Source organism: Mesoplodon densirostris, chromosome 13 (genome assembly GCF_025265405.1).
Source record: "Mesoplodon densirostris isolate mMesDen1 chromosome 13, mMesDen1 primary haplotype, whole genome shotgun sequence".
Lineage (NCBI taxonomy): Eukaryota > Metazoa > Chordata > Mammalia > Artiodactyla > Ziphiidae > Mesoplodon > Mesoplodon densirostris.
In genome coordinates this window covers 74,306,046-74,332,338 of record NC_082673.1, presented here as the reverse complement: position 1 = coordinate 74,332,338, position 26,293 = coordinate 74,306,046, and the positions used below count along the sequence as shown (strand labels likewise).

General features: G+C 34.9%; 1 protein-coding gene across 3 annotated transcripts in view; it reads left to right on the top strand.

The window, feature by feature from the left end:
- The window catches only part of TAF2 (TATA-box binding protein associated factor 2), an 83,141-nt gene that overhangs the window by 38,123 nt on the left and 18,725 nt on the right, over positions 1 to 26,293 (top strand). For all 3 annotated transcript variants that reach the window (XM_060115986.1, XM_060115984.1, XM_060115985.1), the window contains 6 exons: positions 423 to 563; positions 3,174 to 3,284; positions 7,358 to 7,551; positions 8,584 to 8,723; positions 11,583 to 11,652; positions 18,284 to 18,393. In XM_060115986.1, coding sequence (XP_059971969.1) covers positions 423 to 563; positions 3,174 to 3,284; positions 7,358 to 7,551; positions 8,584 to 8,723; positions 11,583 to 11,652; positions 18,284 to 18,393 — 766 coding nt within the window. The remainder of the gene's footprint in view (positions 1 to 422; positions 564 to 3,173; positions 3,285 to 7,357; positions 7,552 to 8,583; positions 8,724 to 11,582; positions 11,653 to 18,283; positions 18,394 to 26,293) is intronic.

Here is a 26,293-nt window from a genome sequence, read left to right as displayed (position 1 = left end):
GGGTAGATTTAAAAGCCTTATTTAAAATCCATGGTGATGTTTCTATCTGATAAATTTAAAACATTAGAACTGCATCTGCCTAAATGGACAAAACTTACTCAGAATAAAAGTCTTTGCAAACAAGTTTTCTTAAAACATAAGAAGAGTGCTCCAGTTTAGAAACTAACTTGTAGAAAACAGTTACAAGTGCACATAAGAATTTTAGGGGGGGTAGAGTTTATATATATTTATAAATATATAAATATATTTATATACATTTTCTTGGAAATGATCATGAGAAGCTAAAATGTATTAAATTTCTAAGAACTGAAATTGTTAAAAATGAATCCGATTGTATTGATAACTTTTAGAAAGCTATTTTATTTATTTAAAAATATGTTTCCCATGGTGATCAAATTACTTCATTTTCTAATTACTTGCAGATTGCAAATTCAATGGTGAGCACATGGACAGGACCACCAGCCATGAAGTCACTCTTTACTAGGATGTTTTGTTGTAAAACTTGTCCAAACATTGTGAAAACAAACAACTTTATGAGCTTTCAAAGTTACTTTCTACAGAAGGTACAGTTTCCCTTCCAGTTTTCTTATGATTGTTTTTTGCCAATATCTGTATCTCTCAGTTTAACCTGGGGACTCTTCAAATATTATTTACTTTCTTATAAATGATTTTGTCTGTGTTCTCTTTTTGCTTCTAAAATGTTTTCCAAAGTTTCAATTGTTCATTGATTTTATGAACTGTGTGCGAGTAAGTCACTGTCCATATTAATACTAAAGTAAGTAGAAATGGATAATTTGACTTTTTGGTTGGTTACATGGGGGATGGAGGTATGGGTAAGTCCTTCTGATGGCCATCCTTGTAGGATGTGGACAGCATTTCTGAGTCAGAGCCAATACAGCACACAGCTCTAGTTTCAGTCCCAGCTCTGCTGCTCACTAGCAGTTTGCAAGAAGACAAGTTTCTTAACTCTCTAAGCCTCAGTTTACTCAATTGTAAATTTATCTTTTTTTAGAATTAAATAATATCAAGGATGTGAAGTGTTTCACATTATATTCTTATCAAATAACAAGTTTTTTACAAATGGTAATTTAAAAAGTGGTGGTGTGATAGAGCCGCTGTTTTAGGAAGTGATGTGGGAATGGCAGAGTGGTCAGCATTTGGGCAGTTTGGAAATCATTTGTGAAATATTTTGAGTAATTTAATAATGAAGGCCCAGATTAGATTAACTAGATTAGCTAGAAGGAAGAGTAAAGTTGAAGTAGAAAAAAACTAATGAAGCCTATTCTTTTATGATTTGGTGTTGAAGAGTGTGAGAAAGGTGACATGTTGAGGATAAAGCAAGGCTGAGAAAGGACATTTCAGGTTTTGTTTTGTATAGAGGGAGAAAAAGCTTGAGGCATGTTTGGCACAGGGAAAGGAACCAGTGGAGAAGCAGAGATGAAATATTCATCTCTTGGGAGCAAGTAAATATAAAAAACATAAGATAGAGCAAATTCTGAAGTTATTAGTAGTGGGTGGGGACATAGTTGTGAGGTTAATTTTAGAAAAGATAAGAACATTCCTTTTTCTCAGGCAGGTAGAAAGCAGATTAAAAGTAAATGAAATGATAGATGTTGAGGGGAGTGTTAAGCAAGGTGAGATTTGTATGTGATGGAGAGAAATGGGAAAAGAATTACCCAGCCACATTGAGACACATGGTGAGAGTGGAAGTCATGACATATTGATAGAGAATTTCATCAGCAGAACAGATTCAGGAGATCGGGTTTGGGAAAAGCCAATATTGGTGTGATCAGAGAAGTCTGAGGCATCCTGTTACTTTAAAGAACCGAGCACTTCATAGTACTTGAACATGTTGCTCAGCTCTCTATTGCCATTTCACTAATGTATGGTCTGGAAGCAAGTTAACTTCTGTGACTACCGAAGGTGTCCCCTTCATTATGCCATTGTGCTTCCATATACCTGAGATCAATATTCAGATTGGGAGTTGTGATCCATTAATGAGGGGGGTCATGAAATCAATTTGGAAGTTTGTTTTTTTTTTAAATAAAACAATAGGCAGTATTAGAATGCGACACATGAAATAAGGGTAGGTGTAAGGTTTTTTTGGTTTTATTTTTTACTTTATATACATGACATATAGTGTGTGTGTGTGTGTGTGTGTGTGTGTGTGTGTGTGTGTGTGAGGTTGGGAAGTAAATGTATTTCTTATTGTGGGTTACAGTCAGAAAAATTGGAAAAGCAATGCTTTAGACTAGTTCACCTTTCACATAATACTTCTAGTGGCAGAAAAGAGAGAGAGAGGATTAGTGCTTAAATCAAATTTAAGTCCTATTTCTATGGGAAAAAACCTTTCCCTCAGTTCTTACAGCATTAATAATAACTGTTGTAACACTGACCGTCCCCTTGCTTCTGGTAGCGTGGCTACTTTCTGTCCCCCAGTTAAGAGGGAATAGTTATTTTGAATCAGAAGACGGGGTAGTCCAAATCTCTCTGTGTCCTGGGGACTGTGATGTCTGTTTGTCTGTAGTTCTGCCTCAAGTTTGAATAGCTTGGTTTTATGGTAGAGGTTACCACTGTGAGTCAGGCTTCTACTTCCTTAGAAAAGTTGCCTATGACAATTTGGAAAGGAGAAAGTTAAGCTGGATTTTAGATAATTTACCATTTTTCCTTAGGCTGAGAATGGGGCAGTGGTACTGGAGAATCAGTATCTTCTCAGACTGGTGATTGAACTCTACTGTCTGCCTGCCACATGCCTCCAGCCACTGTATCCGTTAATCCTGAAAATGGTTGTGAGGAAACTAGACTCCTGCTCAGTAAGCAACTAGCTATAATAATCCATCTTAATAGGTAGTGGAGTAGAAGTTGAACATTGGTCTTATCTAATGTTAAAGCCCATATCTTGTCCCTTGTAAAACACAGAACTGAATTTACATTACACATACCTCTTCTAACAAGTGGGCTACAGAGTGTATCCAGTTATGCAGCTTTCCCCTTGGTTTCCTACTCAGCTCCTTTGTTAGCATGTTTGAGACATGTTCCCAGTGGGAGGGGGTAGGAGTCGGTGGGGGTTGGGGTCCATCCAGATACCTGTGTCAGCCCCAGAGTAACCCTGTTTCAGCATATACTTCACTGAATTGTAGTAATGAAAATTTAAAAAATATTTTTTTTTGTAGACTATGCCAGTTGCGATGGCTTTACTGAGAGATGTTCATAACCTTTGTCCCAAAGAAGTCTTAACATTTATTTTAGACTTAATCAAGTACAATGACAACAGAAAAAATAAGGTAAGATACCTTAGTATTATAAAAGTAGCCAGTGATATTTTGTTTTTAAAGAAATATTTAGACTGTGAAATCATTGTTTCCATTATACTTTGAAATTTCTAGAGAAAGAAATATACAAACATGATTTATTATAATAATCAGTAGATGAAAACCAAGATTACTTGGTTTTTAAATGTTCCTTATACTGTTATAATGTGGAGATAGAAGTACATCAAATTTGGGGAACTCAGCTAACTTTTGTTTTGGTGAAGTCTGACAGCCCAATTTTATTTTTATTCCTTTTTTCTTTTAGCAAGTGATACGCAGAAAACAGTTCCTCTTGGGATAACTTGTTCATTGATGAATTTGACTTTTTTCTTTTTTACCATTATGTGTGTTTTATTCATTTATTTAGTAAATAGCTATTGAATGCCATGCTTCAAAAGTTATTTCACCTTGTTATCATTCTAACCATCAGCAAGTGTTTTTGAGAATATATGCTATGCTAGGCGGTATACCACGTTACATAGAAAGAATGCATGGTAGTTGCTGTCTGGAATTTCATTTAAATTAAACATCTGTTGAAGAACTGCTGCATATCACAGTCTGATTCTGGGGCCTCAAGGATTCAGCCTAATGGGGAAATCAGACAATTAAACAGGTTATTCATAACTGCTAAAGTGGAGGTACGTATACACAAATTTCTAGGGAGATTCGGAGGACGTAGTGCCTTCTTCCAAGGGTATAGAGAGACACTCAGGGAAGTTTTGTACATAAGATGTGACCCTCGAACTGAGTCATAAACAATGGGATTTTCCCAGTCTGAGTAGGGCCAGTCTAGGAAGGTTACTCTGAGCAGAAGGAACAGCACATACAATGACACATGTAACTTGTAGGATAAGTTGAATTCATGAGAAGTTTAATAAAACATTACAACAGTAAAAAAAAGTCACAAGTGGACCTCACTGGTGGCACAGTGGTTAAGAATCTGCCTGCCAGTGCAGGGGACATGGGTTCAAGCCCTGGTCGAGGAAGATCCCACATGCCGCAGGGCAACTAAGCCTGTGCGCCACAACTACTGAGCCTGCGCTCTAGAGCCCGCGAGCTACAACTACTGAGCCTGCGCGCCTAGAGCCCGTGCTCCATGACGAGAATCCACTGCAGTGAGAAGCCCACTCACCGTGACGAAGAGTAGCCCCCACTTGCCGCAACTAGAGAAAGCCTGTGCACAGCAACCAAGAACCAACGCAGCCAAAAATTAATAAATTAATTTTTTTTAAAGTTACAAGTATTTTATTTACAAATGGTGATTTATAGTGAAAATCAAGAAGGCAAAATTTTCCTCTTTAGTCAGTAGAGTAACATTCAAATGATTTAAGAGTCCTTAAAAAAATTAGTTCTTTAAAGAATACATTATAGCTGATACACTTTTTCTTTCCATTTTTGAATATTGTTAAGAAAGGTTTTGTACGATTCTTTCCTAATCTGCTGGTTTGTTTTGACTTTCACTTATAGTATTGCTTTCTTCATCTATGTGTGAATTTCTTTTATTTGAAGATATAATTGTCTTCAATTAAGACTAGCATACATCTTAATCCCTGAAGATATTAAGGACAGAATAAATGCAAATAATAACAACAGTAATAATAGCTAGTTTTATGTATGTTCCATGGCCTGTACCAAAACTTGATTAATATGATCTTCATCAGACCTCTGAGATAGATACTATAATTATCTCAGTTTCCATTTGAGGAGATAGAAGCTAATAAAAGCTAACAGATTTACTCAAGGTCATACATGCGGTAGGGCCAGGAGCGAAACCCAGATTTGTCTGATGTCAAAACTTAAAAATTATGGTTGAGAAAAAAAGATTTTTTTGTTATTTAAAAATCTGCAGATTAATGGATTAAAACTGGAGGAAAAGATGTGATTGGATGGTGCCTAAGAATATTTCATTGATTTTCTTATGTTTGTTTTTAAAGTACTTCACTTCCAACCACTAATGATTTGTCTCTGAGGGCTTTGGTTAAGCATATTTTTAAAAAAAGTTTCACTATATAAAGTTATAAAGTGCATGAGAAGAAATGAAAGATTTTTTCTGCGATTAAGATTAAATTAGAAATACAGAACATGAAATGCCAAAAAAGTTGGGATTTGGGGGTGGGGAGATATTTTTTTTAAATTTTAACATCTCATGAATTGGGCAGGAGCGTTAAATTCAATATTCTAGATAACTTAGTTTTCAAGAAGACTAAAATTAAATCCCTTTCAAGCCTGGTTATTAGTCATTTTATATGAAAATCTTTTATGTACACACATGAATTTCTAACATATATTTCTAATAAATCATATATACATTTATGAAATTTGTCTTCTTAAATAAGTATGCAGAACATGGGTTGAACTATTCCTGATACCAAACGATCATTGTTAAAAACTTCAGTCAGCCTTTGCTGTGGTACGTTGACGTTGATGCCTTCAGTTGTTTTTTTTTTTGTAGGAAGTTTTGCTGTATGTACTAAATGCCCCCACACACCCCCAGTTGTGTTTCACAAATTATTTATTCTTCACTTGACTTTGGCGTGATCAGATAATCTAACCTATTCGATTGTCTGTGAGAATTGGATATGGTCTGAGGGGTAAATGTTAAATATTTTGGTTTTTGTACTTCATCCACATCCCTGTCTCATTTTTAATTTCTGAGTTTATTCTGTGCTCTGAATACTTAGTTCAGAAACAGTGGTTAAGTAAATGGTCTTTTGCTTTATTAGCAAAGCAGTTTTCAGAGGTAACAATGAAACTATAAAAATACTTGGAGAAAACCTATGAACATTATTTAAATGATCTCTGAATGCAAATGGCCTTTCTGAGTGTGAAACAAAACTTAGAAACCGTAGAGAAAAGGTTGGCTGAAGTTATAGAGATTAATTTTTTTAATCATTAGAACAGTTTGAAAACAAAACTCGTCCATGGTGAATACTTGAGGAATATTTTTTCTTTGGTTTTGTTTGTTTTTATGTGCCTTGTTTTTTTTCCTACCTGGTATCCGAATGTAGGAATGTTTAGGGACTGTGCCATTATGTGTGTCAGTTGGAGGTTCTGGCTCCATGGTGGAAGTCAGAAGGGGCCAGGTCTTCTTCCTTTGTCTCCTAGCAGTTTGTTTTGCCACAGCATAATCCCTACACTGCTGATAGAAGTAATTTGCTTGCTCCATGTTCAGATTTCTAGGCTAGAGTATCTGAGTTGCTGAGTTTAAATCAAACCACACTCGGATTGCTTTCAATAAATTGCTTCTCTGGGAATTGACTGGGATATGGATTTAGGAATTTTTATTTGTTTTTTTGGATGGTTTCCTCCCTTTTCTCTGCTTCTCTTGCTAGAACTCCTATTATTTGTATGTCATGTGTTCTACACCAGCCTTCCAACTTCCTTGTGCTTTCTTTCCTATTTTCTATCTCTCTTTTTTTTTTTTTGCTCAAAATTTTAGGAGTTTTTTTTTCAATTTTATATTCCAATTTAATGTTTATTCTGATTCTCTGCATATTTCTTTCTTTTAAAAATGTATTATCCTGTTGGAAGGCATATCATTGGTTACCTCTCAGACAATATTAATGGTCGCTTTTGAATTTTTTTCCCTCTACTGGTTTTCTTTTCCTTGTATACTCTTATTTCCTCCAAGTCACTTTTCCCACTTTGTTCTGGTCTCTCTTTATGTTAATGCTTTCTTCAACTATATGGTGACCCTTGGTTGGATGTTTTAGATGAGAATAGAGCACTGAAATAGCTGATTTGAAGCTCTGTATTACCAGCAGGATTTGTGGACTGTGGTCTTCCTTTTAGAGGAATCTGGCTAGATTACTATGAGAGTGTCTTACATGTAGTAAACATTTGTCAAGTAAACTAATGTATTTCTAATTAGTAAACCTCTTTCACTCTTTTTTCTGTTGTGTGACTCTCTACAAAGGACGGAATTGAATTAACCTGAAAACTTGCTTATGTTTTCAGATAAATTATGTTTTAAGTTATCATATTTTATTAACTTTTGAATAGAAATGTAAATTCTGTTGTCCTCTCGTAATTATATTTTGGCTTAGTTTTCAGATAACTATTATCGTGCAGAAATGATTGATGCCCTTGCCAACTCTGTTACGCCTGCAGTCAGTGTAAATAATGAAGTTCGAACTTTGGATAATTTAAATCCGGATGTGCGACTCATTCTTGAAGAAATCACTAGGTTTTTGAATATGGAAAAACTTCTTCCGAGTTATAGACACACCATCACTGTCAGGTATAATGATTCTTCATATTTGTTTCTTAAAGTTATTTGCTTTCATAATTATAAGAGAAACTTATTTGCATAGAGAATTGGGAAATAAAGTAAAAGAAAATAAAATCCTATATGATTCTACCACCCATGGATAAATTATTGCTATTTTGGAGAATGGCCTTCTAAATTTTTTCCTTTGGTAACTATATAAATTTTAAATTATTTGCCATATTATATATATAGTTTTTATATTCTGCTTATATCATAAACACTTTCTCATGTCATCAGAAATTCTTCATAAGCATTGTATTTGATGTCTGCATAATCTTTTATCCCATTTGATATAATTTAAACTCTATTATAGTTTATCCCTGTATTGTTAGGCTTCTTTTAAGGCTTCTGTCAACCTCTTTGTATGTATGACTGTCGACAAGTTCTGTCTATTTCATTAGGAGTTCGCTAAAAAGGAAGTTGATTTACCCATTCAACATTATGAACAGTTTCAACTTTCCATATATACTAGTGAATAAACTATGTATGTATTACTAAAACTTCTGGAGAGAATACTTTAAGTTATGTTTTATGCTAAATACATTTTTCTGAAGTGTTTTCCAGTTATAAGTATAATACCTGAAACTGAATTTCCAAAGTTCTGAAATTTGTTTTCTTTTAATAGGGTTTTTTATGGTCATTGCAAAAATTGAATGTTAAAAAATTAAAAAGTGGGGCTTCCCTGGTGGCGCAGTGGTTGGGGGTCCACCTGCTGATGCGAGGGGCACGGGTTCGTGCCCTGGTACGGGGGGATCCCACATGCCGCGGAGCGGCTGGGCCCGTGAGCCATGGCCGCTGAGCCTGCGCGTCCGGAGCCTGCGCTCCGCAATGGGAGAGGCCGCGACGGTGAGAGGCCCGTGTACCACCAAAAAACTTAAAAAGTGGATTCAAATTACATTCATTTTTTAGCTTACTGTTACGGATTAATTTCTAATGCCTTGGAAACAAGTTTAATTTAGAATACTTTAACAAGAGTATTTAACTATAAATACATTTTCCTAGTTGTTTGAGAGCCATACGAGTGCTTCAGAAGAATGGCCATGTGCCAAGTGATCCAGCTCTTTTTAAATCTTACGCAGAATATGGCCACTTTGTGGACATCAGGATAGCAGCTTTGGAAGCAGTTGTTGACTATACTAAAGGTAATGCTTTAGAAATATATGCCTATAATCATTTTATCAATAGAAAGAATTGTTTACCATTTACTATTTAGTTATTAGGGTTTTCATATTATGTACAATACAGATATTTTGATTTTAAATTCTTGACTCACTGATTGAGAGTTTTTGGTAAATGTAGAATTCATATAAGAATTAGTAAATGAGGGAAAAGAATAGAGTTATAAATAGATATCTTTGGTCTTTCTGAAAAGTTAATGTATCATTTTATAGCTTTAATTACATGTTATTTTAAGAAATAGAAAGTTTGGGAGAAATCTCTAATTACATAAGGTTTCAAGAAAACATTTTGGGGCTTCCGTGGTGGCACAGTGGTTGGGAGTCCGCCTGCCGATGCAGGAGATGCGGGTTTGTGCCCCAGTCTGGGAGGATCCCACATGCCGTGGAGTGGCTGGGCCCGTGAGCCATGGCCGCTGGGCCTGCGCGTCTGGAGCCTGTGCTCTGCATCGGGGGAGCCATGGCAGTAAGAGGCCCGCATACCGCAAAAAGAAAAAAAAAAAAGAAAACATTTTGTACCTGTCAAAACTCTTATCTGTGAAAGTAGAGCAAGAGATACAAGTAGGAACTTCAGGAGGGGTATTAGGCAAGGCTTTGTGAAGTTGAAAAAAAACATAAGGAAAAATATGAATAAGAGAACACTACATATTCAAAACATTTTCAGAAATACAGAGAAGAAAGTTAAGGAGATGAAAATGTTTAAAAAGATTGTCATAAAGGGCTTCCCTGGTGGTGCAGTGGTTGAGAGTCCGCCTGCCGATGCAGGGGACACGGGTTCGTGCCCCGGTCCGGGAAGATCCCACATGCCGCAGAGCGGCTGGGCCTGTGAGCCATGGCCGGTGAGCCTGTGCATCCGGAGCCTGTGCTCTGCAACGGGAGAGGCCACAACAGTGAGAGGCCCGTGTACAGCACAAAAAAAAAAAAAAAAAAAAAAAGAAAAGAAAAAAAATTATCATAAAGAATAGAGCAGGTGGAAGAAAAACAATAATCCCAGAAATAATAGAATACTTTGAAAGAGTGTAAATGAGACTGACCTAAGCTAGAGTCTGATGAAATTTAAAATTTTAAAGTTAAGGAAAAAATGTATAAGTTCCTAGGAATATCAGAACCCAGTTATTGTACAAGGTGAAAGAATACTGTGGCCTGTAACTTCTTCAGAATAAGAAGAGTTCAAAAGACAGTGAACACAAGGGTAACATAATGCTTAGGGAAAATTATGACCTAAGATTCTCTACTTTGCCACGTTGTTGTTCCTTGAAGACTAAGCCCTGAAGACTTAGAAGTACATTTCTCCTATGCAACATTTTTAAAAACAAAATTCTGAAAGATAATTTTCAGCTGACCTGTAAATGAATCAAAATAATAACTCAAGATTGATGAAAGTGTGATATGAAAGGCCCAGTGACAAGCAACTATGCCTGTAAAACAAAGAGCTAAGCTTAAATATTTGTTAACATGGTTGTAAAATTTAATGCAAATTTCAAAGAAATTCTTAAAAAATAACATGTCAGTATAAGAAATATGTAAATTAATCTAAAATTCCAGATTATACTAAAATATGGGAAGAATAAAGAAGTTATGATAACATTCTCATCTGAATGTAGAAAGAGAGGAATGGGTGAGGGAAATTCTTTAGTAGATATTAGTTAAGTTTCACATGTTAAGTAGAGGAAAATATACTCAAATCCTTATAATTTTTTGTAAATTTCAATAGCAATACTGCTTCTAGAAAGACATTATAAAAGAGTAAGAACAATATAGTGTGTGTGTTATATGTGTTGGCCCAAGTTCAGAAAGGACTGTCATTTGTTCTTCCTTTTTGTTGAGGGTTAAAGTATTCTTTCTTTTAAAAAATGCTGGTAAAAATATGGATGTTTTTTGACGTATTTCTTGGCAAGAAAAAAAATGTAATCCTATGTCAGTTTTCAGTTTTATTTTGACTATTACCAATTTGTGAAATGTGGAAATCTTGAGGTCTGCCAAATATGCCATTATTCCCAGCCAAGGTATATGAATGATGTTCACTCACATAAATCACATAATATGAAGAATTCATGAATTAGTTCTACCTGAAATCAAATAGAATGCTAATATTATGATTTCCAAAAAGAATGCTAAATTAATAAGTGTAATTTAATTGAGAGATGTTTAAGTGTGAAGCATAGATCCAGTTCATTAGAAAATGAAAAAATGGAAAATATTAGAAATAAAATTCTAAAAATAAAGCTTTTCAAATCATAAAAGCAATACTTTTTGAAAAGGTAATTGGAAATAGTTAATAAGTTATTTTGTTAAAGTTAATTGTATTTATAGTACTAGTTTTGCAGTTGTTTCTTATGTTATAGTGAAAAGTTAAGGCTGCTCTTTTGTCTTAAATGAAAGAAACCACTTGGGCAGAAACAGTTTACCATACTGTATGATATAGTTGAGATACCACTGAGTATCGAACCTCTCTATAATTTGATTTAAGCATCTAGAAAAACAATTTAATCACATTTCCATTTAGAGTTAATCATCTCTAATTTAGAGCTCTTAATAAATTACAATTTGTTTTATGTTGTATTTACTGTTGATTTGCGCCTTAGCGGTAAATATACTCTTGATCCTGTTTTATGTTTTGGCTACCTATATAGCATAGTACTTGTAAAATTTGCCAAGTGGCCTGTTGCATTAAAACATGTAAGAAATCGCCTACATCCTTCAAGTCTGATTGGAAATACAGCTAAGGCAGGAGAATCCTAAATATTAAGTGTAAACTCCCTATTTGTCACTTGTTTAAATTTGTTATAATTAACAACAGAAGTATTTCTTTATTTTTATTTTCAGTGGACAGGAGTTATGAAGAATTGCAATGGCTACTTAATATGATTCAGAATGACCCTGTACCCTATGTAAGGTTAGTTTTTTTATGCTGTAATATTTTGTTTTTCTAAGTCCTAAAGTAAATAATTTTAGAGCATTATACTTATTCCATGTATATGGAACATGTGTATAATTTTTGAAAATATAAGAATATGTTATCCATTTACTCATGTCCTTTTTTATTTTATTTGCCTTTGGAAAGACATTTTTAAAAATATATTGTTACTAAGGGTAATTCCCTGAATTTTACATGTGATTTCTATTGTAACTTAAAGAAAAGCTTGTGTAACCGTTTTTAGTGCACATGGGGGAAGCCCTTATCCTAAAACCTCTGTATCGATTGATTTAATCTATTTTAAAAGTAAATAAGAGCAGTGTTTTGATGTATCCCATTTGTTCCTTTCTATCTTATATAGAATCTTAATTTTTAATAAATGGACTTAGGATTTAAAAATGTAATATGACGTTGTTAAAAATTTAGAAAATAAGGGTTAATAAAAGAAAATCCTGGTCCTGACATGGTAACTATTTTCATTTTTGTATTTTCTTCTTCATTTCTTTCATTTCTGCTGCTTTCTTTTGCAAAGTAGGATATTTATAGTGTATTCGAGCAGGATTAAAATTTTTACCATTTCTGCCGTCCTTTCTTTACACCTAGTAGACTCAAATTTGTGTTCATATGTTGTAATAATTCAGTTTCATAAAATGAAATTTGAAAGCTGGAAGATAATTTAGATTTTAGCTATTCCAACTAGAAATAAGAACACAGACCTAGAGACATTGTCTTCTTCAACTTTACACATCAGTTGGCAGATATTTTTCATCTAAAAAGGCATACAAATAAACTCTGCCTTTTAACTTCACTGAAATGCATCTGAGCATGAAGAATCCATGTAAGAGATTTCAGCTAACTGACATCTATATTTCAGTGTTTTAAATGATGCTTACTAAATAAATATTCTTTGTACAAAGTTCTTCTCTTTGTATTTCATAGTTCTTGATTTGTGATCTGAATTGTATTTTAAATAATTTGTCCTTGTTATTGATGTGTACAAGGGGTAAGGTTGACATGGACAAAAATCTCATAATCACCCATTCTGAAGTAAATATTCATATAAAAGAGAATAGGCAGGAAACCAGCCTCATCTCTTTATCTGACAGAGCTCATGCATTTGAAAGTTTATAATAAGATGCTGCTGATGACAAGTAGGGACAGAAAGTATAAATACAGTATAAATAAAGCTTATCATGTATTCATTTATGTTTTCAATTCACATCAAGAACTAACATCAAGGCACATATTTCCTTTTTTTTAAATTAATTTATTTTTAATTTATTTTTGGCTGCATTGGGTCTTCGTTGCTGTGCATGGGCTTTCTCTAGTTGAGGCGAGCAAGGGCTGCTCTTCCTTGAGGTGCACAGGCTTCTTGCTGCGGACCACAGGCTCTAGGCGCACGGGCTTCAGTAGTTGTGGTTCATGGACTCAGTAGTTGTGACTCGCGGGCTCTAGAGCGCAGGCTCAGTAGTTGTGGCGCACAGGGTTAGTTGCTCTGCGGCACATGGGATCTTCCCAGACCAGGGCTCGAACCCGCGTCCCCTGCATTGGCAGACGGATTCTTAACTACTGCGCCACCAGGGAAGACCCAAGGCACATATTTCTGAGATCTTAAAATTGTGTTTTGAAGATCATTTTCAGCAGATTATAATATTATATAATACTTGAAGTTATATTTCTAAATTATATACTGTGCAGTCTAAATGATTGCTTTTGAAATGTGGAGCTGTTAATGTCATTCAAATTTTAAGAGCACTGTTATTTACATTCTAAACTGAAAATCTGTATAAAGATATATTTCATGATTATATTTGATGTGTTTACTTCATAAGTGATGTGATTCATTTATATCACGAATAGGGAACCTCTTAGGCTTTACTTAATATCGTCTAGCCCATAGTTATAGTTTAAAAAAAGTTCAACATGTCTTAAAAAAAGTCTTTAATGGCAGTGAATGGTCACAGGATAGGAGTGTTACCACATCAACAGTTACTGTATGTGTGTATTATTTGGTGTCTTGGGATATCTGTCTCTATTTTTGTGGGCGTTTTTTTCTCTATTTTTTATACTTTGAATAGGAACTCTGTCCTTTTCTCTTTGTCCCCATCATTACCTTTTCTTTTCCTTCCTCCCTTCCTCTCTATTTATATTGAGGTGTAATTGACATATTAGTTTCAGGAGTGTAACATATTGATTCCATATTTCTATGTTTTAGAAAATGATCACCACTATAAGTCTGGTTAACATCCATTATCATACATAGTTACAGATTATTTTCTTTTGATAAGAACTTATAAGATCTATTCTCTTAGCAACTTTCAAATATGCAACACAGTATTACTAACCATAGTCACCATGCTGTATATTACTTCCCCATGACTTATTTATTTTATAACTGGAAGTTTTGTACCCTTTGATCCCATTCACCCATTTCACCACCCTCCAGCTCCCGCTTCTGGCAACCACCAGTCTGTTCTGTTACTTTTTCTTAAACTCGTTGAGTAGCCATCATATAGAGCTGCTATATTCTGCTGTATTAATTGGATAGAATTCTTAATCTTAAAGTTAGGTAAACTTTCCTGTTTCTGTCTGTCTTAAAATCAGTGACATTCGTCTCTCCTGCCCCCCCAAAAAGCGTTTTATTTTTATGGCTTTTGGTTGATTTTTATTTTATTATTATTATTATTGTTTTTTGCGGTACGTGGGCCTCTCACTGTTGTGGCCTCTCCCGTTGTGGAGCACAGGCTCCGGATGCGCAGGCTCAGCGGCCATGGCTCACGGGCCCAGCTGCTCCGCGGCATGTGGGATCTTCCCGGACCAGGGCATGAACCCGTGTCCCCTGCATCGGCAGGCGGACTCTCAACCACTGCACCACCAGGGAAGCCCCTTGGTTGATTTTTAAACTCCTAATAGTAAGATGGCCATTAATAAGAATTAAATTTTTTTTAAATGTTGATTTTAAAAATTTCTGTATTATTGTGTATATCACAATTGCTGATTTTTTTTAGAGTTAGATAAAGCACTGAAGAATTTGGGGGCTGAAACCTTAAAATTTAGAGGAAAGAAATTAGTTACTTGTAATTACTCCTTTACGCTTTAAAGCTAAATTTGAACACCATTTCTACAAGGATACTTTCTTGACTACCTGCACTAGGTCAGGTCCCTCAAGTCATAACTGCCCATAAAATCCTACAGTTGTTCCTTTACTCAAGTATATACATACTTCCTATGTATGTGTATTATTATAGTTTGATTTTTTTTAATTAATTAATTATTTATTTATGGCTGTGTTGGGTCTTCGTTTCTGTGCGAGGGCTTTCTCTAGTTGTGGCAAGTGGGGACCACTCCTCATCGCAGTGCGTGGGCCTCTCACTATCGCGGCCTCTCTTGTTGCGGAGCACAGGCTCCAGACGCGCAGGCTCAGTAATTGTGGCTCACGGGGCCAGCTGCTCCGTGGCATGTGGGATCTTCCCAGACCAGGGCTCGAACCCATGTGTCCTGCATTGGCAGACGGACTCTCAACCACTGCGCCACCAGGGAAGCCCCTATAGTTTGATTTTTTTTGTTACTGCTGTCTCCCCCATGAGAGTATAAGTTTTAAAAAGACAGGGACCTTGTCGTCTTTTGCCACTGTATGTCTGGCACATAGCATGATCCTTTGCATATAGGTAATTAAATACATGTTAAACAAGTAGTTGGATATAATTTTCCCCCCTCTAATCATATATATGTTTAACTTAATTCATATGTTAAAGAAAAGTGATTTTATTTCTGTAGTGACAACTGTATGTAGGAAAAAAACTTTAAGCTGTTTAATTATTTTTAAATGTTTGGGGAAGTTCTTGGTCTTTTATTTGGGTTTGATGTTTTAAATGTAATAATAGGGTTGTTGGCTTTCCTTGTATAGTCTTCTCTCAATAGAAGATTTTCAGGGCTTCCCTGGTGGCGCAGTGGTTAAGAATCCGCCTGCCAATGCGGGGGACACGGGTTCGAGCCCTGGTCCGGGAAGATCCCACATGCCACGGAGCAACTAAGCCCGTGTGCCACAACTACTGAGCCTGCGCTCTAGAGCCCGTGCTCCACAACAAGAGGAGCCACTGCAATGAGAAGCCTGCACACTGCAATGAAGAGTAGACCCCGCTCACCGCAAATAGAGAAAGCCCGTGTGCAGCAACAAAGACCCAATGCAGCCAAAGATAAATAAATAAAATAAATAAATTTTTTAAAAAAGATTTTCAGATTGTAAATCAGTTCTTTATTAGGATATCTTAAGAATTTAAGTAAGTGTGCTTTGGTTGGTGCATTGTTTTTAAAACAAATGAAATTTACGTTTTTGAAAATTACAGTTTCCTTTCAATGGGAATAACTTAAAATGCTCATTCAGATTTGGAAAAATATAAACTCACATTAAGAAGACAACTTAAAAATAGCATGTAATTATTTCAACCAGAAGCAATAATTCTTAACATTTTGGATTATTCCTTTCCGGTCATTTCTATGCATGTATATTACTTTTTACATTAATAAGAAGAACTTATTAAATATATTTACTTTAGATTTGGGTAGGATTATTTTAAAGATGACATGGAATTATCTTCTCATGTTGGAATCAAGCATGCATATATGATCACAATATATCAGTTCCTCAAGGGACACACTTACACTCAATGCCTTTTCTCCAGAGAGATTTTGAACATTTTTCTGGTTTCGATTTGACTACATTTCTTATAGATAGTGATTGGCAGTGGGATTGGACTAGTCCACCAAGAAATTTGTCAGTTGTTCAGGGAAATAATGTGATGTTTTTGCTGCCATGAACATGGCATAAACCCATGATTTTCTCAGGATTTGCTTCAGGTCTGTTTCGTATATCTGAAGTGTATGCTTATCGTGAATTTTGTTTAATCTCTAAAAAATTAAGCATAAGATTCTCATTTTCTGCTCTTAAACTTTATCTCCTCTCAGTATTGCGTTGAGTGTTTAGTCAGTTATAAATACTTCCTTGTGAAAGCCTTCTATCATCTAAACTTTAAAGAAAACCAACTTTTGAAAAATGCTTAATTTACTAAAAGTAGTACACATAATAATCATTATTCCTCTTTTAATTATAATTTCAGAGCTATCCCCAGAGTACCATTTACAATTCATTGGCATGGCTGTAAAGAGTTTGTAATGATCTGAGTAAATACCATACAGTTTTATTTGTTGGGCCCTACCACTTTGGTATTTGGGGTAATTGGGGAAGCAACCGGATAGAAACTTAACTTTTCTTCTTCATGCAAATTAAAAGTGTTAACATTAACATCTTCTAAAGAAAAATCCATCCACGTTTTAAACGGTGTTATTTACCTGTAATACCAATCTATTCTTACAAACAAATTACTCATAAAGATATGAAAATATGGATATGAAATATCCATAAGGTATGTACCCCCTTTTGTATTACCTATGTATAAATTGCATCTATAACCACATTTCACGTTTGGTTCTCGTAGCCTTTCAATAGTCTTCAGTCTTAAAATTTCAAATCACAAAAGTATGTTAACAGTGAAAGTCACATCTTTCAGTTTTACAGACATGATATTGAAGCCAAAAGGGGTTAAGTGACTTAAACTACAACCTTGCAGTTGTACTTTCCTCCCATCTTTTTTTCAAGTACAAATCCAATTTGATCTCTTGCCACTAAACGTAAAAATTTCCCAGGTTCACCTTCTTTAAGGTCTTGCTAACCTCAACAAATACAATGACCTAAGTTTCTTTCTTCCTTAGTTATACCCAAGCCTTCCATTATTCTGAGATCTTGAATTTCTCAGACCTAGTCCTAGACCTGGCTTTTATCCTGAATGCTAGACTACTAGACTACTGCCGTGGCTTCCTTGCTTCTCCTTTTCTTTCTCTATTCTTTTTTTATGGTGTCTCCTGCTCATAGCATTGTGCATTTGTTTTTCAAATTTTGTTTTGGTCACATTGTCCTATTTTTCAGAAGACTCCATAATGTGTTTGGGTAGCCTTTCATGTAAGATAAAAACTTCCAATAGTGGAGTTTAACTCCTACCCTCTGTGAGGATACTTTTCTTAATTGACTCTTTTAAACTTCAACTTATTTTGAGGAAACCTTTTTGCAATCTCCGTATTTAAAATAGTGCTGCACATTTTCATGCTTTGCAAAGTTACTATAATAATAAAGTTTATATTTATTTTATTGTCTCAAATGTAGACTTTTTGGCCTACATGTGATTTTTTTTGCCTCATTTTAAGATTTTTATATTTACTAACCAGTCTTTTTTGTAAACTTTTCTAAGAAGAGTAAAATGTTCATTTTAGAAGTGGGATAGGAAATGTTGTTTAGGAATATATAGAGTCAGGTTTTAGAAGACCTCATTGTGCCCTAAGGCACTTTTAGAGAGAACAAATCCACCAGAATTTTTTAGTAAAAAAACAATAGTAAATGTTTAGAATGCAACATAATGTCTTTTGAAATGGAACTAAACTTAAAGTCAAAGCTAGATCTCAGAAGAGAGATGATAAAATAGGAAGGAGGAACTGCAGATAATTTTCAAAAGTTTTTATTTAATGGTTAGCAAAAATTTAGTTTTTCTTTATCTTTCAGACATAAGATTCTAAACATGTTAACTAAGAACCCACCATTTACTAAGAACATGGAGTCTCCCTTATGCAATGAAGCTTTGGTAGATCAACTTTGGAAACTTATGAATTCTGGTAAGACAGCAGTGGCTTTAAAAACTTTTTTTTATTATTGGGGTATTTTCATTTTTTAACAGGTTATCCATACTAAAGAACTGTGGTTAATTTTTGTCTTTTTTTTTTTTTTTTTTTTAAAGAATACTTACCTTCACAGTGGTGGCTGTGCTTACATTTGCTAAGGACATAGACACTCACTTTGCCCCACAGGGTGGTTGAGGAAACAAAAATACTAATTTATGGGCAAGTGTCTCAAATGTTTAAAGAGCTGTAGACATGAATTTGCAAATATTATTGTTATTTTTATTTCAGAGGGTTACAGAGGGTTGAAAAAATGGCTTCTCACCTCTTTTCCCTAGCCTCCTAGTGGCCTTTCCCAGAGGTAACCAATTTCTTGTGTATCCTTTTCAGAGCAGTACATATTGTTACTGTTCTGCACCTTGGAGATCATGGCATCTCATCACAGTTTTAATTTCCATTATTTAAGTGAAGTCAAGAGGCGGTTAGTGCTCCCAAGCATGAGCTCTAGAACTAGTTTGCTGAGGGTTAAGTCTCAGCTGGATGACTTACTCTCAATGTGACTTGTCTAAGCCTATCGTTTTTCATTTTTAAAATGCAGGTGATGGTGATACCTACTTCTGCAAACTGAAAATTAAATGAGTTCATATTTGTAAAGCACAGTAACTAGTTTATATTATGTGCTCAAAAATGTTGTTATATAGTAATGATATCATTATACTTCTCATATATGTCAGCTATTTGTAGTTCCTTTCATGTAAGTCATTCATATTCTTTGCCATTTTTATTTAATTGAATTATTGGTCTTCTCCTATTGACTTCTAACTGTAGTATACATGTAAAGAAAATTTGCCTTATGTCTCTGATATGTTGAAATTGTAATACTGGTTTTGATTTAAAATTCACTGGTTTTGATTTAAAATTCAATCATAAGCTAGGCTGAAAAGTGTTTTGCTTAAAGACAAGTTGTTACAGATAGATGGTGAGGGAGCAGTGGGTATTCATTCTAAGAAATAAGTCACTTTACCTTCTTTCTAGAATATTGGAAAATAACTTGCCCTGCCTATCTTATTAGTGACTGCTTCACTGAATCACAACTAAATACCAAGTTCTGATTCTTTTTCAAAAATTATTTAATTTACTGTCGCTGAGATGTCGTGGTTGTATAACCTCTGTCCCTCAGTTTCATAATCATAGTCCAATAACCCCAAGTAAAGGCACCATAGTAGATATTTCATTGAAATTTAATAAAATTGAAAATAGAATGGCCCTTGTCCTCAAAATATTCAGAAAACAACACATAATCCAGTTTATGTTGATATTACCAAATTATTACTCTCATATTTTCCCTAATACCTAGAAGAATAAGTGCTACTGTTTACATAATGTTTTATATTTTGCTACTTGTGGTTACCGTAAAGAATGTTGTGATTACTGTCATTTAGATCCAGGGGATGAGCACACAAGTTCACAAACTTGTAAAGGATCATTCAGCAGTTAATATGTGGCACAAACTGTACTGTGTTGAATATATTCTTAATAAGAATGCATGATTCCATGGTTGTGATGGATTACAACTTTGAGGAAAGCATAATGAAGTACAAAGAACTCTCATATCACCTTCTAGGGAAGATTTCATGGACAAAATAAATATGTGTTTAAGATTAATGAGACAATCTCTGTAAAACATTTGAAGCCCATTGGAAGATTGTGGTTATACAAACTCAAGGTCTGATTGATGTTTAGTATTTATTTTTGATGGTGTTCAGCATAAAGTACAGTTACTGCTTCAGTTTGGAATTCTCTGTGCCAGTAATCTAAACAGAACAGATGAGTGAGGCCATAGTCATAAACTTTTTTGCTTGGTTCTTCAGATAAATAACTGGGAGCAATATGAACAGTGGGAGTGGCAAAAATAATTGGGAGGGTTTTTTGGTTTTGTTTTTCTTTTTAATGTTTTTGGAGAACATTGGGCATTAGGGAAGATTGATTAGAAGGTTGCCCATTTCCCTTCCAAGCCTGGGCCTCTGGGATACATAAATGAATCTGATCTAAGAAATTCCTTTAAAGTTTTTTTTTCCAATAATAAGTAATATCATGTTGCAGAGTTTGCACAAAATAACAAAAAAGGAAAATACTATATAATTTCATTATATCTCCACTGTTAAGATTTGAGTGTATTTGGCCTTTAGGGAAAAAAATTGCTTTTTGTGTATATGTGTATGGACATAGTTGTAGTGAAGTTTTTAAATTTCATTTTATCATGAGAATTTTTCACATTGCTATATTCTTAACAGTTACTGTTTTAAGAAATGTTAATGAGAACTCACTTGTAACAAAAGGAGCTAGAGCATCATCTAAGTCCCTAAATCCTGCTGAACTCTGCCTGCCCCTTACTCCTTATTGGGGTTCCTGGGTTATCACGTCACTTGAGATAAGCATTATCTTGATTTACATATGGAGAACGAATAAACTGTGGGCGATAGGGATTTAATTATATTCATTCATTTATTTTTGTCCTGTTCCAAGGTGGATTTGAGAAGTGTTGACTTTGCTTAGTTATAAAATTTTTGAACTCATTTAAAATATATGGAGACGTATCATGGCAGTTAAGGAAGGATCATCTTATGAGATGGTCATCAGGTACTCTTGAGGAATCAAAGTTTCTTTGCTTAGCTGGTTTCAGAAACTTTTCAATAAGAGATTAATTGCAGTAGGATACATAGAAACAGGATTTAGAAAATTGAAATTAATTTGAAAGTAAGATGCACTAAGAAATCATATTTGTGCTTTTTAAAAAATTGATATATCATTCAATGACTATTAGTAATACTCTTTTTAGAAATGTACTGGGGGGATTTTAATGGCTCTGTGCCAGAAGGAGGGTTCTCAGACTTCTACTCTCAGGATGCCAGGACTGCCTGGTCTCTGCACTCTGCCTGCTGTGTGGTAGCTCCACTTATCCTTGAGTTTTGGGTGCTACTCAGGTATCTTCCTAACAGTTTTTGTTGTGAAAATACACACACACACACACACACACACTCACACACACACAACTATAGATGTATGTAACATGCATACTCATATTAAATATCTTAACTCATTCACTGGTTTAATTTTCCCATATAACATTTTCTCCCCACCATTTTGTTTCTAAAAGTTTCAAAGCTTAGAAAAATTTAAAAAATGGTATAAAGAATAACCATATATTGAATATTTTCAGCTCTGTTAACTAGTTGTTAACATTTTACCATATTTACTTTCTCTCTTTTCACTCTCTGTGTGTATGTTACAAACCCTCTTTTTCTGAATCATTTGAAAATAAGTTGCCTCGTGATACTTTTTCCAAAATACTAAGCGTATATTCCTAAGAATAAGGACATTCTCCTACATATACACAATACCATTATCACACTTCACCCCAATATATATCCCATATTCAGGTTTCCTCAGTTGTCCCCAGAAATGTCCTTATAGTTCCCATACAGCTTTTAAAGTAATAATCCTCCACAGAAAGTAAAACATTTTTAAAGAGAAACATCTTTCACATTATATAGTCTTCATCCCTCGTTGCTTAAGAATCTTAAATAGTTTTATTTCTAGTTAAAAATATTACATTGTCCAGGGGCAGTTCTTTTTAAGGGTTTCAAGCATTAATTTATTCATCAGTTATTTCTTGAGCACCTCCTGTTTGCCACTGTGCTGTGTTTTTGCATACAAAGATGCCTTTCCATTAACTTAGTATAATGGAAAGAGAGACATAGGAACAGATAAGCTATAATACAAACAGGTAGTTGCTAAAATAAAGAGAAGAGCAAAATACCCTGGTAACCTGAAGAACAGAACCGTGAGCCCTGCCTGGAATGCTGGACTATTCATGGAGTGGTGATATTTGAGCCAGCTCTTGAGGAATGGAAAAGAGTTTGTCATAGGAGAAAGACATTTTAGGTAAGAGAATTAAGTATATATAAAACCTTTGAGTTCTGAAAGGGTATTTGGAAAATAGTGAGTGTTATCTGGAAAGATAGATTAGTATGCAAAAGCAAAGGGCCTCAGGAATTTGTGTTTTATCCTGTAGGCAGTGAGGAGCAGGTGGAATTATGACCTGTCTGACGTCTGTTAGCTGTGTGTATTTTTTTGCACACTGAAAGAAATCATTTTCCTTTCCCAAAGAAAAATGTTTCAAAATTCAAAATATATGAGATCCTACCTTTTGTAGCTTTTAGGTAAAATACTGGATTATAGCTCAACATGACAGTAATTTTAAAAATTCATTTAAAAAATAAAAACCTAAGAATCAGAAATTTTTATTGGTGCTTTTTTTTTAAGTCAGTATAGTATTTATTTCCCTGTTATAACAACTGCAACAGGTGTAAAGTCATTCTTTATAAAATTCACAAATCAAACTACTGAACATTAAATACAAAATTCAAAATTGTAATCACAGTAATAAAAATGTTAACTAATTATAATATAGTAATTTATTTAAAATAATTACACATCATTCTTCCATGGCAGATAAATTTATTACAGCAATTCCAGTATTTATTTGTAACTGTGTCTCATTCTATAGGAATGGCCGCTGGACTAGACTACATTTTTTGTAATAATGTAGACCTTAAATTATGTTTAATAAATTCAGTTTGAGAATAAATTCTCCACTGGCACTGATATTGACAGTTACATGTAAACTGACAGCCAGATAAGTGTTTGGAACTGTGTGCAGTAAATTAATGCTGCATGATGATGTCCCATCAATATGTTATTCATTAGCATGTTCATCAGTAAATTTCAGTTGTAAATTTTTATGTACTTGTACTAATTCATTTCTACAGATTTCAAAGTATATATGTCATCTAGAACAGAGGTCAGCTAACAGTGGCTCTAGGGCCAGATCTGACCCACCATCTGTTTTTATACAGCCCATAAGTTAAGAATGGCTTTTGCATTTTTAAATGATTGGAAAAAATGTTAATAGTATCTCATGACACCTGAACGATTTATGAAATTAATATGTCAGCATCCACCAATAAAATTTTATTGGAACACAGTCCTGCTCATTTGCTTACATATTGTCTATGGCAACTTTTACACTACAGCATCTGAGTTGAGTAATTGAACAGAGACCAAAAGGCCCACAATGTCTAAAATATTATATTTTAAAATGTAACTACTTTCTCTGGCCTTGCCTGCTTAACAATGCTTTTTTTTCCCCTTAAGATAATAAGCATTCATTGAAGAGATACTATACCATCATGAAGGAAATTTTAGCTATTACTCCCAAGCTGCTCTTCACTGTTTGGCACTTCACTGTAAGAATGACATAAAAACACTTATGTAATTATTCAGAACATTGAAGGCTATTTATTTACATCATAACTTTTAATGTTTGAAAGTTTACAGCTGCACTCTAGGGGGTAGAATGAAGGACTACTTAAAATTCAGTTCGGTAGTATTTGCCAGGTTTCTGAATAAGAAAATAAACAATTTTGATATTAACATCAGATTTCAAAGTTCCACCCCTCTGTTTCTCTCTCCCCCAAACCCTTCCTCTTAGAAATAGGAATGGTGGAAGAAAATGAAAACATTTTTATTAGACATAATTCTTTTCTTTTTTTCTTTTGCGGTACCCGGGCCTCTCAGTGCTGTGGCCTCTCCCGTTGCGGAGCACAGGCTCCGGACGTGCAGGCTCAGCGGCCATGGCTCACGGGCCCAGCCGCTCCGCGGCATGTGGGATCCTCCCGGACCAGGGCACGAACCCGTGTCCCCTGCATCGGCAGGCGGACCCTCAACCACTGCACCACCAGGGAAGCCCCATTTTTTTGGTCAGAAATTATATATGTAAATGCACACATGAATATATATGAAATTTGCTGTGTTTTATTTACTTTGGTGTAAGATAGAAATGTCAGGACAGAACTACCATATGGCAGTCATACTTGTTTGGCCTACAAATTTTTAAGCTTCTGTCATCAATAAGGAGTGCTGGGTTTATTGAAAAATGTCCTGGGGAATTCCCTGGCAGTCCAATGCTTAGGACTCTGCACTTCCACTGCAGGGGGCACGGGCTTGATCCCTGGTTGGGGAACTAAGATCCCACAAGCCACAGGGCACAGCCAAAAAAAGAAAAATGTCCTGAAAATGGTGGCTTTTAAAGTGAGCTTTCTTCTTAGCAGCTTTTTGGCTTGATCAGCTTTAATGTCAATTACTTCAGAAAATGAAGTGATGATTTTTTTAAAGATCAGATTTGTTATTTGGAGGATTTGTCTTTAGATACTTTCTGATTTGAATGGAGAACATCAACACTGAGCATTGTTCTGATTCGGGTAAGCAGGGCTTGTCCCAAAGTATAACTGCTAATAAGACCAGAATGGACAGCAGTTTTACCTGAGAGGAAAGAATAATGACTTGTTTTTTCGTATATATGGGCGTTCCTTGCCATATAAGTGATTGTGTTGGGTGGGGTAGCAGCTAGAAGATTAAAGAAGGGTCTTCAGAATGCTATCACTGAGGGTAGAAATCAGGAGCTCTTTCAGGGCTTATTTCTCATAGAATTGGTTGATTTGGAATCATGGAATTTTAGACCTGAGAGGACCTTAAAGATTAAGTTAATTGCTCTCATTTTATGGCCTGGGCAGCTGAATTGCCCAAAATCACAGAGCTAACTAGTAAGTAAGCAGAAGTGTTTTTTCCAACTATATTCCACTATAAAGTGACAACCATTTTAAAATTTTATTCCATGATTTTGAAACATGATGTTCTCATTTTTTTTCTGTCTTATAATTTTAACAGAAGCGCTGCTTATTTTTTTAGCTCCCTCTTATCAGCCTTGAATTGTAATATTTATAAGTCAGTTTTTTTGTGGGAAAAAAACATTTAATCAAGGACTTCCCCCAGGAACAGAAGAATAATGCTCATTCCTTCATACAAATTGAAGGTCTACCAAAACCTTTACAAATCCAAAACCAAAAAGCCCACATAGAAATAAAAAGTAACAAAAACCATATTCTAGAGGTTCAGTGCTTTTAGCAGCCTTCATTCACTGTGCTGCCTAACCATCCTTAGCTGACTTTCAAAAAACAAAACAACACCCTAGCTCATCAAAATATACATTATCTACTTGCTTTTTAAAATTAATTTTTTAAGAAACTTTTAGGAATTCATACTCAGTTGCCTGACTTGTTTCAGTGTCATCTACATTATATAAAGCTTCCAGGATCATTATTTGCAGTGGACATAATTGGGCAATACTGCTCTTCAAGGTTAAGTTTTATTCCAGTGTAAATGCACCCTAAGCCATTCTAGCTTCTTTACTGATAAAGTGCCTGAGATTCACTTCTTTTCTTGCTATACCTATGAATAGATAGATACAGGGCTAACTGCTCTGGCCGGATTCCCTCCCTTTCCTGAGAGGGTTGAGCCCCTCCAGCCTTTGTAATAAAAGGCCCAGGAATCTGATACCTATCCTTTGTGGAACATTTACATAGGTAAAATTCTTTGAGGAGAAGAATAATGAGTGCCTACAAAAAACTAGGCGATGTCAGTCGATTAAAGTGTCCAAATATGGATATTCCAGAGAAGGAAATGGATTTCCAGTATAAAATCCTTACTTTCACTCTGTACCGTTCTTCTGATTTCTGGTTTCTCTGTAGTTTTTATGATACAAAAACTCATACTTCTCGAGCTCCTGCCTCTTTCTCTTGCTTCCAACAGTGTTACGTATCTGTTACCTTATCACACAGTAGCAAAACTGAAGATGTCTCAAATAGGATTGATAGCTGTTTAATGGCATGCGTATTGCCTAGCAAGTGTGTAGTATATAGTAAGAACTCTGTAAATTAAGATTATAAATCCATGTGGATGTTCTTTGCACATAGTTAATATAATAGTTAACTATCTG